The sequence below is a fragment of the Melanerpes formicivorus genome, unplaced genomic scaffold, assembly GCF_026170545.1.
Source record: "Melanerpes formicivorus ecotype bairdi unplaced genomic scaffold, bMelFor1.0.p_v2 SCAF_21, whole genome shotgun sequence".
Taxonomy (NCBI): domain Eukaryota; kingdom Metazoa; phylum Chordata; class Aves; order Piciformes; family Picidae; genus Melanerpes; species Melanerpes formicivorus.
This window is the reverse complement of record NW_027142373.1, coordinates 10,429,505-10,448,264: the sequence shown is the minus strand read 5'-3', so window position 1 is coordinate 10,448,264 and position 18,760 is coordinate 10,429,505. Positions and strand designations below refer to the sequence as shown.

Sequence of the window (18,760 nt, the reverse complement as noted above, 5' to 3'; positions counted from 1 at the left end):
TTCCTGACTGCCCCACAAGAAATCAGTTTAGTTGTCTTGAAGAGCACTGATGTTCTTCATAGCTTTGCCTTGTTTCTTGATGTCAGTCAACAGGAGGAGGTCATGAAGGCTGGCCTGTGTGGAATTTGGCAGATAAGGCTGACCTTACAGTAGGCAGATGTTGGGATTGTGCTGAGCAGTTGGTTTACAGGAGCGAAGTTGATGTGGAGTGATGCAGTGTATTGTGGTGAATGAGTAAGCTGGGCTTCTGCAGTTGAAGTCTTAGCATACAGAGGGATACTGCTTGGCTTACTGCTTTGAGAATGTTTCTCTTTCATTTCTGTTACATTTCTGCATATCCTGGCTGCAGAGCCAGGGGAGTTAGTTCTTGGAAGAGATTCATCCTTGGGCTGCTGTTGAGCAAATCTAACCTGTGTTTGAACGCTTTTCAACGGAAGGAGCTGCCATTAAGAGCTGTATTGCAGACTGCCATGCCATATTTAACTTCTGGTTTTTAACTATGGACAACATGCTGCTGATTGTGATTTTTTTTTTCTCCCTTTTTCTTTCTCTCTCCCAGACTGTGGAGCATGGATTTCCCCATCAGCCCAGCGCCCTGGGCTACAGCCCATTCCTCCGCCTCATGGCCATTGGAACACGATCAGGAGCCATCAAACTGTATCCCTTTGATCACCTTGGGCTGCACTCCTCTGACCACATCAGGGTGTGCAGCTTTTGAAGACACTGTGGAAAAAAAAAAAAGGTTAAACTGAGTATAAATTTGCAAGCAAGGGTTCCTGGAACGCTGGAATAGTTTGCCTAGGTTTGAAGTTTGCTCAGGAGGGGATTATCTTGCCCAGAGCTGAACTACAGCTCAAACAGAAGCTGAGCTGATGCAGATATTTAGACAAGACTCCTTGCTCTTGCAATGCAGAAGGTCAAACTAGATCTGGCCTATGTTTAGCAATCCTTCATGTTGTAAATTCCAGGCTTGTTTAAATATTTGGGGCAGGGTTCCTTCTTTTCTTTTTTTTTTCCCCCTTCTGTAAGCAATTCTATTTCAAAGGTTAAAACTTCAGAGTCAGAAATGCTTTCAGCTTCCTGAGTTTTTGACCATGCAGGCATTAAAGACCTCAACGTCGAAGGTAACGACTCTTTTATTTTGTTGTTGTTCAGTTAGTCATGTGTACACATGAGACACTGAGGTGATTCCCATGGCACAGTACCAGCCAGGCAAGCTGTAAACCAGGCATGCCACTCAGCTCAGAAAGCAAAAGTTGGTGCTCTCTCTCTCTCTGCCTGCTTAATCATTCATTCCCGGTGGTGTTTGTGTGTTCAGAGGCTGGACTGCACACGCCGGCGGTAGCCATCTGTCTCTTGGTTACAAATTAGTTAAGCAGGATTGTAGTGTCTGGGAAACCACTAAACATCTCTGAGAGGGAAGAAAAAAAACACCAAACCAGGGTCCAGACACTTCTGCATATGCTCAAAGGGTGAAGCAGACTTCCATGTTCTCCTGTAGCATGCAAAACCTGTCCCAAGCATGTGAAAGGAAAGTAGATTTTTGCCTTGCTTCTTCTCAGCCTGGATCACTAACAGTAAAACATGGATTCAAACTAATCTCTCTTCATCTTGCTTGCTAGCAAGCTTCTTATCAATTAATTGCAGCTGTGGGTCATCTTAAATACTGTAGATCCTCAACAAACTCTTCCAGATATGGTGCTCCTGGGGTGGAGTTCATGGGTTTACATGAAGAAAACAATACTGTAATGCAGATTCACTTTATACCTGATCAGGTAAGTCTATTTTCAGTCCCTTCCAACTCATGGTGACCTCAAACAGGTGTGGAGTTTGTTCCAGGTAACTGGGCTGCTATTACCAGGTATATTCAGAATGCTGCTTGGTTGGGAGTGCTTATCCCAGTGTATTTTGTGCTCTCAGCAGCACTTGTTCATAGTTTCATAGTTTCATTGAGGGTTGGAAGGGACCACAAGGATCATCTAGTTCCAACCCCCCTGCCATGGGCAGGGACACCCCACACTAGATCAGGCTGGCCAGAGCCTCATCCAGCCTGCTCTTAAACACCCCCAGGGACGGGGCCTCGACCACCTCCCTGGACAACACATTCCAGGGTTTCACCACTCTCATGGTGAAGAACTTCCTCCTCACATCTAGCCTGAATCTCCCCACCTCCAGCTTCATTCCATTCCCCCTAGTCCTATCACTACCTGAGATCCTGAGAAGTCCTTCCCCAGCCTTCCTGTAGGCCCCCTTCAGATACTGGAAGGCCACAATTAGGTCACCTGGGAGCCTTCTCTTCTGCAGACTGAACAGCCCCAACTCCTTCAGTCTGTCCTCATAGGAGAGGTGCTCCAGCCCTCTGCTCATCCTTGTGGCCCTTCTCTGGACACCTTCCGGCACCTCCACATCCCTCTTGTAATAGGGGCTCCAGAACTGTTGCTGTGGAGATGCTTGCTAAAACATGAGAGTAGCTGCTTTGTCTGTAACTGTTAGTCATTTATCTCCAACAGCAGATTGGGCATGGTAATAAGGCCAGAATGGTTCAGGCAGCCTGCTGCAGAAGCCAGAAGTTCCTTTGCCTGTTGCAGCCCCTATTCTTTCACTGGGTCTGGGTGGTCTTTCTTCTGCAGAACAGATAGAACAGTAGCTGCAGCTGGACTGATTTAGTTACTTTCAGGAGTTCACCCCAGTGCTGCTAACCTCACCTGCTGCTAGCTGGCTGCCTTTGTGCATTGGGGTACTGAATCCTGCTCCTGGGGCTTGCTTAAATGCTATTGCCACAAACTAAAAATAGGAAGGCAGAATTCTTCTGAATGTCTTTGTGGCTGTCTGACTGTTTTCCTTTCCCTTGAGTGGCAGGCTGGTGTCTTGGCCACATACTTTGTTGCCTGACACCCCCCCAGTTCAGCACGAGTGGCCTCTTTACGAGAGGGATTTGATTCTTGGGGCGGTTTTGGCTGGTTGTTTGCTTAACTAATGGTATAAACTGAAACTCCCATGGGGAGTGTTGCGCCAGGTGTGGTTCTGCAGGTAAAATGCTTCAATTTGAACATCCAGCCAGCAGGGCTGGGCTCATGAAAGGACTCTGACACAACCTTCCAGAATGAGGTTGGACGCAAAGAATGCAAGGAGTGTGGTGTAGTAGACTGTCAGCCCCACCCAAAGCTGGGGTGTGTTGCAGCAAACCCTGCTGAGAGAGAAGGTGGAGAGCTAACAGCCTGCAGCTGCCTGCTTGAGCTTTACAGGCATAGGCTGATCTTTAGCAAAAGCCTAAATCTTTGTCATCCCCCTCACTGATAGCCTGTGCCTTTGTCCTCTAGAACAGAGTTTTTAGCCTTTAGGCTACTTCTTGTCTCCCCTTAAGTCCCAAATCCCTGGCTGTTGGCTGGCAGTGGTGCTGCAATGTGTACCCACCGTGATAAAGAGCTGGGGCTGGCTCCCCAGTTCTGTTTGAGCAGAGTTAGGAACAGCAGCAACTTTCCTGCTAGGTTTACTGTGTTGCATTTCATACTGTGAGTCTGAAAACAAGGCATTTTGTGTGGTTTTGCAGTGCCAGCTGGTGACATTGCTAGATGATAACAGCTTGCATCTCTGGAGCCTGAAGCAACACAGTGGAGCATCTGAGCTGCGGGAGGAGCACCGCTTCACCTTGAAAGGGCCACCTGGGTAATCCAGTGGGTTTTGAGCTAGTGTGGGGGGCTAAGCAAGTAAGGAGATTCTGTTCTTGTAGTAGCTAGGGCTTGTTCAGTTCTTACAGACTATGAATTCATTAAAGGGGGATCAACCAGGAGCTGGATAGGGCCTGGGAGACCACCTTTTAGGAGTGTTGTACCAATGTAAAGGGTGACATCTCTTTTTGATGCTGTGCACCCACTTCTGTGTATAGAGCAACTAAACCTTAAGGTTAAGTAAAGCTAAGCATCCCTTAAGTCAAAATTTAAACTACTGCTATGGTTTAGGGGACTCGAGCATCTCCCCTGTGAAGAGAGACTGAGAACCCTGGGGATGTTCAGTCTTGAGAATGAGAACCCTGGGGATGTTCAGTCTTGAGAATAGAAGACTGAGAGGGGATCTCATCAGTGTGTATAAATATCTGAGGGGTGGGGGTCAAGTAGAGGGGGCCAAGCTCTTTTTGGTGGTGAACAGTAATAAGACAAGGAATGACAGGTTCAAGCTTGAACAGAGAAGATTTCACCTCAACAGGAGGAGAAACGTCTTTACAGTGAGGGTGACAGAGCCCTGGAGCAGGCTGCCCATTGAGGTTGTGGAGTCTCCCTCTCTGGAGACTTTCAAAGCCCACCTGGATACATTCCTTTGTGGACTACCCTGGGTGATGCTGCTTTGGCATGGGGGTTGGACTCAAGGTCCTCTAGAGGTTCTTTCCAAGCTCTAATATACTGTGGTACTGTGATACTTTGTTTGTCCTTTCACTTGATCTTGCCAGTTTTGGATGAGCTGTTTCTAGCTTCTTTTGGGACATTTAATAAGAGAGGCTTCTGTGAAGAAGGTGTCTGGGTCTTTGTCCATGCACTTGCCCAAAGTCTCTTGACACCATTTACCTTAAAGCTAGTGATTTCCTCCTTCAGAAAAATCATGCCTGGCTCTAAACAACTGCCTATAAAACAAATGAGTTGTAGGTATCCCTGCTGACCTCATAGCTCTCTCAGGAGTAGTTACAACAGTCGTCTGGCATCCAGCTGATGAGAGTCTTTTTGCACCCCCCCAGGTCTCCACCAAGTGCCACACAGATAACAGCTGTCCTTCCCCACTCCTCCCGGGAAGTCCTGTATCTTGGCACGGAGAGCGGCAGCATCTTTGTCGTGGAGCTTCCGTCGTTCAAAGTGCTGGAGGACAGGACCATAACCTCTGAGGCTGTGCTGCAGCGGTGAGTGAGCACACAGGCCCTGCTGTGGAGAGGTGTGGAATGCCATTAGCAGACATAATCCTTTGTTAAAATGTCAACCTGGATTAATACTGGGGCCTCGTTGTTGTGTTAAGCATTGTCCAGCGCTGCCTGACTCCTGTGAATGTAGCTTTTAGTCCTGCTATGTGGAACCATGTAAGGAACAGCTTCTGTCCTGCTGTCACTGTGGAGCTGCAGCATCTAGGCAAAACTCTACAAGAGACACTTGGAATTAATCTCCAAACCTTGTTGCCCTGTCCCTTGTGTTTAACTTTGCAGCAAATATTGCACTTAGCTGTAATTACGACCCCCATACCCCCCCCCCCCCCCCCCCCTTTTTTTTTGGTCCAAATAGGGATTTTTGTCACTTTGGAGATTCAAGTGCTGCTGAAAATTGTCCTACATCCTGTCACTGTTGCTTCCTGCTGCCATTTCCCTGTTACCTTTACTCTGTAAGAGTCACAAGAGAGCAGGGTGGGTGATTCAGGCTGCCTTCACACTCCTGGGATCCAGGCACAAAATCACAGAGCTGCTTGGATTAGGGAAGACCTCTAAGGTCACCAGGCCTAACACCCACATATCCTTGACTAAATCATGTTCCTAAACACTGCATCTACACACCACTTAAATGCCTCCAGGGATGGGGATTCCACCACCTCCCTGGGCAACCCATTCCAATGCTTGATAAGCATTTCAGTGAAGAATTTCTTCCTAATATCCAACTTCAGCTTCCCTTGGTGCAACAGTGCTGGAGTTCTTTGTAAGCCTTGGGTTTTCCCCTGAAGAAAATGGGACTGGCTGCATGTCCATGTGGCAGGCCTGGTATGGTGTCTTGAGACCTTCTTTCTGCTAGAAGGGTTTGTGAGGAGGTTGTGTGAACTGTGTGTTGCTTAATTACTCATTCTTAAACCTTAACTGTTGTTACAGTCAGGTTGGGTTGTTGCTGGAATAGACTTCTTGGTTTTCTTTTGTTGTAGGGTGCCAGAGGATTCCTGTAACAGGCGATCGTGTGAGCTGGTGGAAGCTCTTCGAGAGCACCCCAAGAACCCTGACCAGATCCTGATTGGATACAGCAGGGGCTTGGTTGTCCTCTGGGACCTGCAGAATAACAAAGCAACACACCATTTCCTGGGCAGCCAGGTAATGGGTTGCATTTGTGGTCAGTTCAGCAGGGGAGGAAGGGTGCTCTCAGGGCACTCTGAAGACAAGGAGGTGCAGGGAGAGGCTGGCAAAGCTGGGTTTGAGTAAGAAGGCATTGGTTTTGGCAGGGTTAACAGCTCCCTGGAGAGCACTCATTGTGTGTCTTTCTCTTCAGCAACTGGAGAACCTCTACTGGCAGAGGGATGGCAGTAAATTCATTAGTTGTCACTATGATGGAAGTTACACCCAGTGGCCAGTATCCAGTGACAACAGGCAGCCTGAGCCTCTGGAAAACCTTGTGCCTTATGGTCAGTAAGTGAGGTTTGGTTGTTGTGTGTTTGTCTAAACTCAAAACTCCTTTTGAGTCTGTGTGGGATATTCAGGTCACATTCTCTCTACTGTTTAATCCTCATAGCAAAATGCAGAGTTGCCTTTTGAATTGGTTGTCAGCCTAGACTGAGGGAGTTCAGTCCAGGTCTCTTTCCTGGATTTTCAGCTCCTTTACAACACTGAGCTCTGTCTTAAACACAGAGAGCAAATGTGTCAAAGAAATTAGTGCCCCTTATGAGGAAGGGTTGGTGATTCAGCTCTTTGTTTTAGTTCAGGTGTCCTGTTCAGCAGGAGTTGCTTAGATCTTCTGTAATTAATAGTGAGCTATGTGCATTGTGTCAGCCTGTGCAGTGATGAAATGAAGGCTCTGATTTGCTGAAACCCATCAAATGTGGGGGTGACTTCATCTTCCAAACATATAGAAGCTTCTAAAGCTCTATCACCTTTACATTAGTTTCAGGAATGCCTGTGCTTTTAATGATCCTTTCCAGTTAATCAGCTTCTACAACAAGCACTTCCTGTTAGCCTTCAGCAGCGTGGGTCAAAACTTCCTCTGAGTTGTTTTGCTGAGGACTGCTGTGGTCAGAAGGGTTATTGTCTGATGTGTCTTGGTCTGGGGAGATGAAGGTGGTGTCTAATTTGGGTGGTTCCTTTCAAGTTGGAGGCTGAAGTGACCCAGGTGAAGCATAATAGCATAGAATAGAATAGACAAGACCAGGCTGGAAGAGACCTTCCGAGATCATTGTGTCCAACCCATCATCCAGCACCACCTAATCAACTAACCCATGGCACCAAGCACCCTATCAAGTCTCCTCCTGAACACCTCCAATGATGGTGACTCCACCACCTCCCTGGGCAGCCCAGGAGCTGCTTCTGTAAAAATGCACTTGGAATTGTTTAGGTGGGAAAAGACTAAGATCACCAAGTCCAACCATTAACCCAACACTACCAAGTCTGCTCCTTCTTGAGTTGCAGCAAACAACTCTGTTCTTTTAGGTCCATTTCCTTGCAAGGCCATCTCCAAGATCTACTGGCAGACAACAAAAAATGGGTAAGTTTGTGGTGTATCCCTTCCCTCTTCCCTCTTCCAAGGCATTTGAAGGGCACACTCTGCAATGCCATAAGAACCCTTTAGAGTGAGATAAGATTTTTTTTGCCCTTGCCTCATGTCTGTGACATTTTGCTTCTTCCTCCCTTCAGCACACACCACTCTAACTCTGTCTTTCTCTTAAGGCTTCCTTACATCATATTCCAAGGAGGGATGCCCCGGGCTAGCTATGGTGACCGGCACAGCATCTCCGTGGTCCATGGCAGTCAGCAAACAGCCTTTGACTTCACGTCCCGGGTGATAGACTTCTTTATAATCTTCAGTTCAGAGCCTACTGCAGGTATGTGGTGAAAGGGCCATCAGAGGAAGTTAGAATAGTGTGTGAAAATCTGCCTGGTATAAATAGCGCATGAAAAGTGATAAGGAGGTCGGTTGTGTGGGGTTTTTCAGAGGCTTTAAGAGAGGGTCGTGGAGTCACTGAGGTTGGAAAAGACCCTGGAGAGTGCATCTAACTTTGAAAGAGTTTTGCCATTGAAAAGTGAAGTGTAAAATGTTGGTGTACAGGATGGGCTGGTTCCAAATGCCACACATTCCTTGAAAAATTCAGCTACTCCATTAATGAGAAAAGATCTCTTAGGCTCATGCCTGTGTGAGCTGGACACTGGACATAACCAGGTCGTGAACTAAGGGGCTGAGTGTTGCTGTCTGGGAACAGCACTTCAAAGGAGGCAATAATTAAACCCAGAATTTACTCCCACTGAGACACTGTTTCTTCTAATTACTACCTGGATTTATGAGTAGAGCTCTGGGTAATAAATCAGCCATAGGTGACAGAGGACTGAGGGTAAATATACAGAATTTATGTGCTGCTGGTGGATGTGAATGTAAGAAGCTCTAAAACTGAATAGCACTCATTCCACAGCATCCTTGGAGCTTGTCAGGTTCTTGCCTCTTGAAGAGCTTTGGTGCTTTTGCTTCCATAGTAGTTGTAATATTATTTCTTTTCATGGAATTGTAAAGCAGTGTCCCAAGAGCTCTTTGTCTATGGCTGGTGCAGTCCTTGCTTCTGGTTAACTTGAAGTAACTGACTAGAAAATGCTCTTTCTAGCTCCATGCATGTGCACTAGTGGAAGATGGGTCAGACCAAGTTGTGGAAGTCTAGATCCTCTTTAGGTGCTTGTAGGCAAATCATAGAAGGGTTTGGGTTGGAGTGGATTTCCAAAGGTCACCTAGTCCAACCCCATGGCCGTCAGCAGGGACATCCTATGTTCTCTCTGTTCTCTGATCAGGTTGCCCAGAGCCCTGTTGAGCTTGACCTTGAATATCTCCAAGGATGGGACCTCAACCTCCTCTCTGGGCAACCTGTTCCAGTGTTCCACTACCCTCATGATAAAGGGCTTCCTCCTAACATCCAACCTAAACCTAACCTCTAATTTCAAACCATTGGCCCTCATCACTGCAGACCTTTGGAAACAGTCCCTTTCCAGCCTTCTTGTAGGCACCCTTCAGGTACTGGAAGGTTGCTATTAGGTCTTCCTGGAGTCTTTTCCAGGCTGAACAACCCCAGCTCCCTCAGCCTGTCCTTGATCATTTTTGTGGCCCTCCTCTGGATCCTTTCCATCTTCTATTACTGAAGCTTCTCAAGCTTTCTAGTTCCTAGCTTGCCTCATAGACTGGTTTCCAAACCCATTTGTCTTGGGTACTGCCAGTGGTGGTGGTGACAGTTCCCAGCTGCACATTGTGCAGGCATGGGCATTCCAATATGCAAATGCAGGTTGGCTCTTTCTGGCCTATGTACAAAGGAGACCACAGATCCCTGGGCAAGACCATCTTGGGAGAGCAGGCATAAAGAAACTCAATCCCTGGATCTTAACAGAGCCTCTCAAGTCACTGGAAAACCAGTGAAGGAATAGGCAGAATGTAACTGAGCTGAATTTTCCCTACACAACTCTGCCTTTTATAAGCATCTTCCAAATGTGCAGATCCTGTAGGTCTAAACCTTCAAGTTTAGCACTGCCATTAAACTTGAGGTGCTGGTTAGCTTTTTCATCATGGAAGAAACTGGACTCTTTTACTGTTGTGTGAAGCTGAGAATTGAGGTTCTAGATGCTGGAATGGAAGTCTTAAAGATGAAAAACATCTGAGTCTTAGGTGAGAGACTGACTACTTGAAGTTCAATTCCTTGAAGTTATTAGAAGTCACAGAATGTTAGGGGTTGGAAGGGACCTCAAAAGATTGTCCAGTCCAATCCCCCTGCCAGAGCAGGATCACCTAGGGCAGGTCACACAGGAATGCATCTAGGCAGGTTTTGAACGTCTCCAGAGAAGCAGACTCCACAGCTTCCCTGGGCAGCCTGTTCCAGGGCTCTGTCACCCTCACAGTGAGAAGAATTTTCCTTATGTTCATGTGGAACCTCCTCTGCTCCAGCTTGCACCCATTGCCCCTTGTCCTGCCTTTGGACATCACTGAGCAGAGCCTGGCTCCATCCTTCTGACCCTGCCCTTCACATCTTTATAAACCTGAAAGAGGTCACCTCTCAGGCTCCTCATCTCCATGCTCAAGAGCCCCAGCTTCCTCAGCCTTTCCTCAGCAGGAAGATGTTCCACTCCCTTTAGTATCTTTGTGGCTCTGTGCTGGACCCTTTCAAGCAGTTCCCTGAGGTTCTTCTTGAACTGAGGGGCCCAGAACTGGACACAGTATTCCAGATGCCCTTTAGGATGAAGTAACTGCACATAACAGGCTTAGTACTTCTACTTCCCAAGGCCTGTATTATCTGGTTAACATGACTTCTGGGGTGGGGGGTACAGCCAGGAGCTGCTGCAGGAGGCTGAAGCTGTTGCACTCAGATGAGGAAGTATTTCACAATAAAAAGAGGTTTCTGTGATTGAGAAGCTTCCTTGTGGCTGACTGCCTAAGCTCAGTGGACCTACACTGCTTGCCTTGTTTGCCCTTAAGCAGCCTTCCCTGCGACGGCAATACGAAGGTATTAATTGTATACCAAAGCCACTTAATTTAATAAGCACAGAGCTCCTGTGTTGCAGCATGGTGGGAGCTGGTGACTTTCCACTCCTCTGAATCTGCTGTGGAAACAATTTTTCAAAGGCTGGCCCTTCCTGTTTTCTGTTTTTTAAATTAGCAGGTGGATGAGTGTGTGGCAGTCATGACAAATTCTGGTATGATTGCTGCTTCAGCAACTTAAAATAGCTTCTTGGCATAAGCAGTGAGCTCAGATGTGTGGCTTTGCAGGGAGAAAACGATGGTTAAAACAGAGTATATTTGGTTGATGTTGGCAGCAGCAGGCAGAGTGCAGGGCTGGTCAGGCACGAAGCAGGACAGGTATGGTGTGACTTGTTCTCAGAAAGTCCTGCAGGCAACGGCAAGTGAGGGCACAGAAGGAAACAAAGTCCAACTGAAGAGAAACCTCTTTTTTAATTAGTATTAAGAAACTGAGCTGGTTAGTGGTGTGTTGGAGCTGTGGCTAGTCAGAGGTGAAACTTGGGGTGTCCAACCAGAGTGGTGCCAAGTGCTAATGACTTGAAGTTAATTTTGCTGAGTGAACAGCGTTGGTATGCGCTCGCTCACAGCCGTGCCTCCTTGCAAGTGTATTGCAGGTAGTCAAACAACTGCAGGAGGGAAGTTAAGGCACAGGTTAGCAAGGAAGGTCAGGGAGAAGCTGCTGGCTTCCTTGTGGCTCACTCTTTAGCACCCACGCCTTCCCCCAGTGTGGCATTAGAGTTCTGTGTTCGCTTTGATTTCTGTAGCAGTGTTAATTACTGATGGTGTGAAGTGATTGGTGGTTTTGGTTTTCCTCCCCAGCTGCCACTGTGGCTGTCTCATGGCATTGCTGCAATCATGTCCTTTAGAGTACATTTTTTTTCCACTTCAGTTCAAGATTCTTCATTGGAACTAGAACTCTTGGTTGTGGCCAGTGTTCTCTACCAAGTTACATTAACAGATTTCTTTTTGTTTGTAATCTTGTCCAGTCCACACAATGGCTACATGTTAGATGATGTACTCTTTGAAAGCTGGAAGTCCAGAGAATGTGTCACAAGGAATGAGCAGCAGGGAGAAGGAGAAGACAGCTGAACTGTAAATACTTGTCAGTTCCAGCAGAGAAGCATTCTGCAGAGCCCATGGCATTACCGGGTTTAAGCAGCTTAGCCTAGATGGACTGTGGTCCTAACAGTGCACTAAATGGGTCACTGCTGGGGTGGACATGTGTCTGTCCCACCCCACGCTGCTTAATTAGCTGTAGGTAAGGTCCTTTGAGTTCTGGCTGTTCACCCAAGTTCATACTCACTGCTCTTATTTAGCTGTATGTATTGTTAACAGTGCAATCTATAGAAAATCACTTTGACAGTCCCAGGAACATGAATTTGCAGTAAATCTGTTGGCATCTAGGAGTCTATTAGTGTTAGTCCCTCAACAGGCTCACTTAACACAGAAGCATTTAGAGGTTTTGCCAACACAAATGTTTGTGTAGAGCTCTGTGATAAGAGCTTTCAAACAAGCCTTACAGGAAGCTTGTTTCTATTAGCCTTGCATGGGCATTTCTGTCAGTCTCAATGAATCTTGTTTCTGCAGAGTTTGATGACCCTTCTGCTATGGTTGTGCTGGCAGAAGAAGAGCTGGTGGTCATAGACTTGAAAACTCCAGGCTGGCCAGCAGTCCATCCTCCCTACCTGGCTTCCCTCCATTGCTCAGCCATCACCTGCTCGCACCACGTCTCCAACATCCCACTGAAGCTGTGGGAGAGGATTATCAGTGCTGGGAGCAAGCAGAACATTCACTACTCCACTATGGTATGGCAGCTTTAAGCATCCATGTGTTCCCATGCATTTAAGAATAGCTTGAGTGCTGAGACTGTGGGTGGTCTGTGCTGCTGACTCTGGGCAGGGATGAGTCCCAGCAGACGTTGTCCTGCCTCTTAATAGGGTCAAGAAAGGCTCTTTCCCAGAGCACCACCAATACAGTTGCTCACACTGGGGGATTAAAATGTGATATTTTTTTCAGGCTTTGACAAGCTAGAAGGAAAGTCTGAGTGTTTCCAGCTGTCAGTGGTAACAAACTTCTTGGTTTAGAAGCATGAGGCTTTCGGCACAGCTTCTTGAGGAAATGTGTAGCATAACTTCTAAAAAGCACAGCTGGTGTCAGAACAGGAACATCTAATCCAAACAAAAGCTAACAGCATGGACTGTTTCACTGCCACTTGCACTGGAGTTCATGCTCTCCTGCTGACTGCACATTCTCTTCATGCTGTCACTGCCTAGGAAATCACAGTCTTCCCTTCATGTATTTGTAGCCGTGGCCAATCGATGGTGGCACCAACATAGCTCCGGATCCTCCGCAGAGGGACTTGCTGCTAACAGGGTATGTACCTGCCTGATCACAAGCAAGGAGCCCTTTCCACTTTCTCTTCTTCCTTTTGAACTAACTGAGGCTTCCCCATGGGATTAAAGTCTACTCATCTTAGAGGGCTCCAACTTGGTGATAGAGCTTTGGCTTTGTGAAGGTAACTGATTGTACTGCTTCTGAGGAAGTGGATCAGGATGTCCATTGATGACTTATAAAGCTGGCAGCTTCTTTGTAGCTCTGACTTGTTATCCATTCCCCCTCAGATATCAGTGTAGAAGTGCAGGTGGTAAGCCAGATTGGTTCAAAGGGAGCAATGTAAGAAAGGGGAGCTTAATCTTACAGGTTTTGAAGCATTTTCTCCCCTCCCTTACACTGTTCTGAACCTCAAAGTGAGAGGTTGGCTTGGACACCTGTCTGCTTTGATCAGCATGGACTGAAGGGTGGAAGTAGCTGGGCAGAGTTTGTCTCATCAGATAAAAGCAAACCCTTTTCTTTCCAAAGCACTTTTAAGAATTTCAGTGGTCTTCTCTTCAGATTTCACTTGTGATGCAACACATTGTTAGAAGTCTTCACCCTTATGCTGGCAGAGCATTGCCAGTTTTCAGCTGGAGAACTAAGATTAAAGCTTGATTTATTTCCTTCCCTCCCAGCAATAGTATTTTTGTCAGGATGAGTTGTTCCTTCTGTCCTCCCTGGTGTTTGGTTTGGTGTTTTTAACCCTTTTCAATGCTTTTTTTGGAGTAACCTTAAATTTTCACACTGGGGTCAGATCATTGAGAGCAAACTGGGTTGAAGAAGAAACCCAACCGATGTAAAACAAAACCAAACCAAACCTCTCTCCTCTCTCTCTCTCACACACACACACAAAATCTAACCAAAAAAAACTCCACAAAGCAAACCCAAAAGCAACTAAAAGAAAACCCAAACCCTTTCCCATGAAGCTCTTAAGTTGCCAGAGCTCAGGGCTTTGTAAGCACCGTGGTTTAACCTTTGGTTGTGTTTTTCCCCCCCTCTGTTTTGTCGTCCTCCTGTGGGTGATTTGCAGTTCTGTACAAGCTGTGTTTCTGTAACCCTCCCCACACAGGCATGAAGATGGCACTGTGAGGTTTTGGGATGCATCTGGTGTGTGCCTACACCTCCTCTATAAGCTAAGCACAGTGAGGGTGTTTCTCACTGATGCTGACCCCAATGACAACATGAACATGCTGGGTGAGGACGAGTGGCCTCCGCTTCGCAAGGTAGGAAAGCTGTTGCTTGTGGAAGCTTCCTGAGAACCTAAGGGCCTTGATTCTTGCCCCAGTTAATCCATCTGCAAATCCCAGCCACTGTGTCTTCCCTTGTCTAGGTTGGTACCTTTGACCCTTACAGTGATGATCCAAGACTTGGCATCCAGAAGATCTACCTGTGTAAATACAGCGGATACTTGGCCGTAGCTGGTACAGCAGGACAGGTATTGAAATCCAGTCAGCATGGACCTTGCTTTTGGTGCAGGCTGTTACAGTGCACCTTGGAGATAATGTTGAAGTCTGAAATACTCATTTCTCTAGTGGCAAATTGATTGCTGGAAATGTTGTCTCTCAGTTCTCTGCTTTCTCTACCCTGTATTTTAGACACTTTTATCTAATGCTGTGTGTCTGCCCTGAGGGATGCAGCTGCTGGGGCCCACAGCTCGGAGAACCGCAAAAGCTGTAGCAGTTCGTCCCCCTCCTTTCAGGTGCTGGTGATGGAACTGAATGATGAAGATGCAGAGCATGTTGTGGACCATGCTGAAGCAGATCTCCTGCAGGACCAAGAGGGCTATCGGTGGAAAGGTCACGAGAAGCTAAGAACTCGAGATGGAGCTGTTCGATTTGAAGCTGGCTTTCAGCCCTTTGTCCTTGTCCAATGCCAGCCACCAGCTGTGGTCACCTCCCTGGCCCTTCACTCTGAATGGAAGCTTGTGGCCTTTGGTACCAGTCATGGGTTTGGGCTTTTTGACCACCAGCAGAAACGACTGGTCTTTGTCAAGTAAGTGTCTTCTTTCCAGGAGGTCTGTGGTAATCCTCTGCTACAGATGGCCTGGAATTGCTAACAAAGCAAGCTGTGATAAGCAATTTCTCAAGAGCAGTCATGGTAGCAAGGGGCCCCACCGCCTTGGACTCTGTCCTTGAAAGACCCCTCAAGAATATTTAAACACACTGACATATCTGTGTGTCCTGTTGGACTTCTGGACCTGATTTCCACCCAGTAGAAAGTGTCCATGTGCTTTCTGTCTCCTCCTTTCAGGTGTACACTGCATCCCAGTGACCAGCTGGCCTTAGAAGGGCCCCTGTCTCGGGTGAAATCCTTGAAGAAGTCCCTCCGGCAGTCGTTCAGGAGGATCAGAAGGAGCAGGGTGTCCAGCAGGAAGCGCCGGGGAGGTAGTGGCAATGCCTCAGAGGTGAGGGGGGCCACTTTCTTTGGGAGATCACATCTGTTTACAGCTTGGGGCATGCAGAGGCCTGTCTAGAGCGTGAGGTGGTCCTGCTCTGCTATCAGTAAAAGGGACAGAACAGCAATTTCTGGTGCTGCTGTTAGATGAGATGGTCATAGCTTTAGAGCAGATGTCCTGCCTGGAGAGAAACACTGCAGGATCCAGAGAGGTGATTCTGATGCTGTACTCTGCTCTGGTGAGACCTCAACTGTAGTACTGCATCTAGCTCTGGAGCTCTAAGTCTAGGAGGGATATGGACCTGGTGGAGAGGGTCCAGAGGAGAGCCATGAAAATGATCAGGGGGTTGGAGCACCTCTGCTATGAGAACAGGCTGAGGGATTTGGGGAGTTCAGCCTAGAGAAGAGGAAGCTCCAGGGGGACCTAATAGCAGCCTTCCCGTACCTGAAGGAGGCCTACCAGAAGGATGGAGAGAGACTGTTTACAAAGGCCTGCAGTAACAAAACCAGGGCCAAAGGCTTCAAACTAGAGAGGAGCAGATTTAGATTGGATGTTAGGAACAAGTTCTTTACTATGAGGGTAGTGGAACACTGGAACAGGTTGCCCAGGGAGGAGGTTGAGGTGTCATTCTTGGAGATATTTAAAGTGAGGCTCAACAGGGCTCTGGGCAGCCTGATCTACTTGAGGATGCCTCTGCAGAGGGAGTTGGACTGGATGACCTTCAGAGGTCCCTTCCAACCCAGACCACTCTATGATTCCATGTACTTGTTCACTGGGCTGATGGCGCTTTCCCACTCTGTTGCTGCTGCTCTTACTATCTGTGTCTGTTTCCCTGTGTCTTTGCCTGGTTGACAAACTGCCTCCTCATCTGTGAAGGTGCAAGAAGCAAATGCCAAGTTTGACCAGGACGCATTGCAGGAGATGGAGCTGGCTCCCGTTCAGCGGAAGATCGAAGCCCGCTCTGCAGAAGACTCTTTCACTGGCTTTGTGCGAACCTTGTATTTTGCTGATACCTTCTTGAGAGACAGTGAGTAGAAAAAGCCTCTCTCTTTTCTTCCACATAGGTTTTTTCCTCCTCCTGCCAAGGAATATATTAGAATTTACTGCCAGGAAAACTGGGCACCTCCTGTGCCCTACTTTGTGCTGTGCTGAAGAACTAATATAGAACAAGAGCATATGTTGCCATGCAGAGCTGTTGTTTAGCCATTCTGGCTGCTGGTTAGTCCAAAGCAAGGAGGTAGTTCATCTTTGGATGCAGCCTTTATGTGTGGTTCTCAAATGTGCTGTAATTTCAGCTGAATTTTTAGTATAAGCTTCTCCTTGTCTCATTGCTCTGTAAAGTTCATCCCTGCTCCCAGCAGAACCTTTTGGTTTTGGTCAGGGTGGTGTCTGGCTGTGCATCAGAGCCCAGACTGAGGTTATGCACAAGTTTACTCTGCTTATATGTGATACAAATGTGCAAACTGGGTGCAGCAATTGTGATGTCTGATGGAGGCAGCACTCTGTTCCCTTTACTCACTCGCTCTGTCCTTTATCAGGGCTGTTGAGGGACACACATTGGGAAAAGAAGTGCTAAGAACCTGCCATTCTGCCCTAATATTTAAGGCTATAAATGGAGGGAGGATATGTTTAGCTAGTGGAAAGCAGTTACCCAAGGCTCTCACAGATAGTGCCCTGCTCATGACCCCCCCTTCTTGCTGCAGGCTCCCGCCACTGCCCGTCCCTGTGGGCAGGCACCAATGGAGGTACAGTCTACGCCTTCTGTTTGCGTGTCCCCCCAGCAGAGAGGAGGATGGATGAACCTGTCAGGGCAGAGCAGGGTGAGTATGTCTCCTGAAAGCGAGGTCCTGGAGTATCACTCATACGACCAGGAGGTACATAGAGAAAAGTGAGGCAGCTCAGTTACTGCTGTTTGTCCGTGGGAGCAGAGTGGTGTCTGAGCTGAGGGGAACTCTGCAGCAGCTGGAGTCAGTGAGCCCCAGCATTGCCCAACTTGCCTCAGCCCCACCTCCTGCTGACTGCAGAGATGTAAACTTGTGTCAGCTGCCACTGAAGCTTATTCTGACAGCTGGGCCTGCTATCTACAGATAACAACAATTACTGTTTAACAAGAACCAGCTCAGTCCACATGCCCTTTAACTAGTAAACCTTTTCAGGTAGGGTTTCTGGAACTACATTGTAGAGGTCTCTAGCTTTGAGAGGATGAGAGTGAAGTTCTAATGCAATGTCTCTGACTAGACTCTTGGTTGATTTTTCTGTTTGTTTATTTCCCTCCTTATCTTGCTTGTCTAGCCAAAGAGATTCAGCTGATGCACAGAGCTCCTGTTGTCGGTATACTTGTCTTGGATGGACGCAGCACTCCTCTCCCAGAGCCTCTAGAAGTAGCACATGATCTTTCTAAGAGTCCAGATATGCAAGGCAGCCACCAGTTGTTGGTGGTATCTGAGGAGCAATTTAAGGTAAGTATCACCCAAGAGGTGGATATGGACTGTGCATAAAATCTGCTGAAGCACTGAGCAGTGCTCAGTGGAGAGAGAACTCTTGGGGGAGTGCTCATTCTTTTGTACCTGAACAATACCCCTGGGACAGCCTTTCAGTTTGGTGCAGCCCATAAATCAGAAGTGAGCTGACAAACTGGGTATTGCATTCCTGTGTTACATTACACTCTTTGGACAAGGCTGCTTTTGGGAAAGACCTTTTGCCATGGTTGGTACAGAAGCAGAAATGGGTAGGGAGTTCTGTAAAGCAGCTAAAAAGCTGCTTGTTTTGCACACTAACTAGTCAGCATAGAAGACTTGAAGTATCCTGCTTTAGGCTATTTAATGCAGAAGAGCACATGGTTGGTGTAAACTCTGTCCTCTTTCTGCAGTAATTCTCTGGAGGGGTGTTGAAAGGACTAGGGGAGCAATGCAGTTTGCAGCCTGAAGGGTAAAACCGATGGATGTCAGACCAGAAATAGTTTCTGACTCTGATTGATTACTACTGGTCCCATGAGTGGGGAGCCAGTGGCTCAGATGACACCTGTGTGTAGTCAATGTGAATGAAAACCTTGTTTAAGGGAGCAGCAGCTGTCCTGGGGTGTGGCTGTGGTGCTGGAGAGAGACATCAGCATCCTGTTTCTGTTGACAGGTATTCACATTACCCAAGGTTAGCTCCAAACTGAAGCTCAAGCTGACTGCCCTGGAAGGCTGTAGGGTACGAAAGGTGACAGTTGCAAACTTTGGCAGCTGCAAGACTGATGATTACAGTGAGAATGACCTGGCTGTCCTGACCAACCTGGGAGACATTCAGATCATCTCACTGCCCTTCCTCAAGTTACAAATTCGCTACCCATGCATCCGCAAAGAGGACGTGAGTGGCATCGCCTCCTGCGTCTTCACCAAGTATGGCCAAGGTGAGGTCTGCCCTTCCAGGTCATCTGCCTCTGCTGTGTGCTTGAGAGAATCAAAAAGGCATTAGTTTGGTGTTAGGGCTGTGTACATATGTGACTGTATGAGCCAGGGTTGTTCAGTCTAGATAAAGGGAGGATGAGGGGAGACCTCTACAGCTCCCTGAAGGGAGGTTGGAGGAAGGA

At 47.5% G+C, this 18,760-nt stretch overlaps 1 protein-coding gene across 6 annotated transcripts in view; it reads left to right on the top strand.

The window, feature by feature from the left end:
• LLGL2 (LLGL scribble cell polarity complex component 2) overlaps positions 1–18,760 on the top strand; it is a 40,574-nt gene that overhangs the window by 15,300 nt on the left and 6,514 nt on the right. For all 6 annotated transcript variants that reach the window (XM_068151545.1, XM_068151542.1, XM_068151543.1 and 3 more), the window contains 18 exons: positions 560–657; positions 1,694–1,775; positions 3,551–3,666; positions 4,727–4,885; positions 5,881–6,043; positions 6,219–6,351; positions 7,370–7,424; positions 7,607–7,761; positions 12,006–12,223; positions 12,724–12,791; positions 13,861–14,014; positions 14,122–14,226; positions 14,491–14,783; positions 15,042–15,195; positions 16,063–16,213; positions 16,890–17,006; positions 17,479–17,645; positions 18,316–18,580. In XM_068151545.1, the coding sequence (XP_068007646.1) occupies positions 560–657; positions 1,694–1,775; positions 3,551–3,666; positions 4,727–4,885; positions 5,881–6,043; positions 6,219–6,351; positions 7,370–7,424; positions 7,607–7,761; positions 12,006–12,223; positions 12,724–12,791; positions 13,861–14,014; positions 14,122–14,226; positions 14,491–14,783; positions 15,042–15,195; positions 16,063–16,213; positions 16,890–17,006; positions 17,479–17,645; positions 18,316–18,580 (2,653 nt within the window). The remainder of the gene's footprint in view (positions 1–559; positions 658–1,693; positions 1,776–3,550; positions 3,667–4,726; positions 4,886–5,880; positions 6,044–6,218; positions 6,352–7,369; positions 7,425–7,606; positions 7,762–12,005; positions 12,224–12,723; positions 12,792–13,860; positions 14,015–14,121; positions 14,227–14,490; positions 14,784–15,041; positions 15,196–16,062; positions 16,214–16,889; positions 17,007–17,478; positions 17,646–18,315; positions 18,581–18,760) is intronic.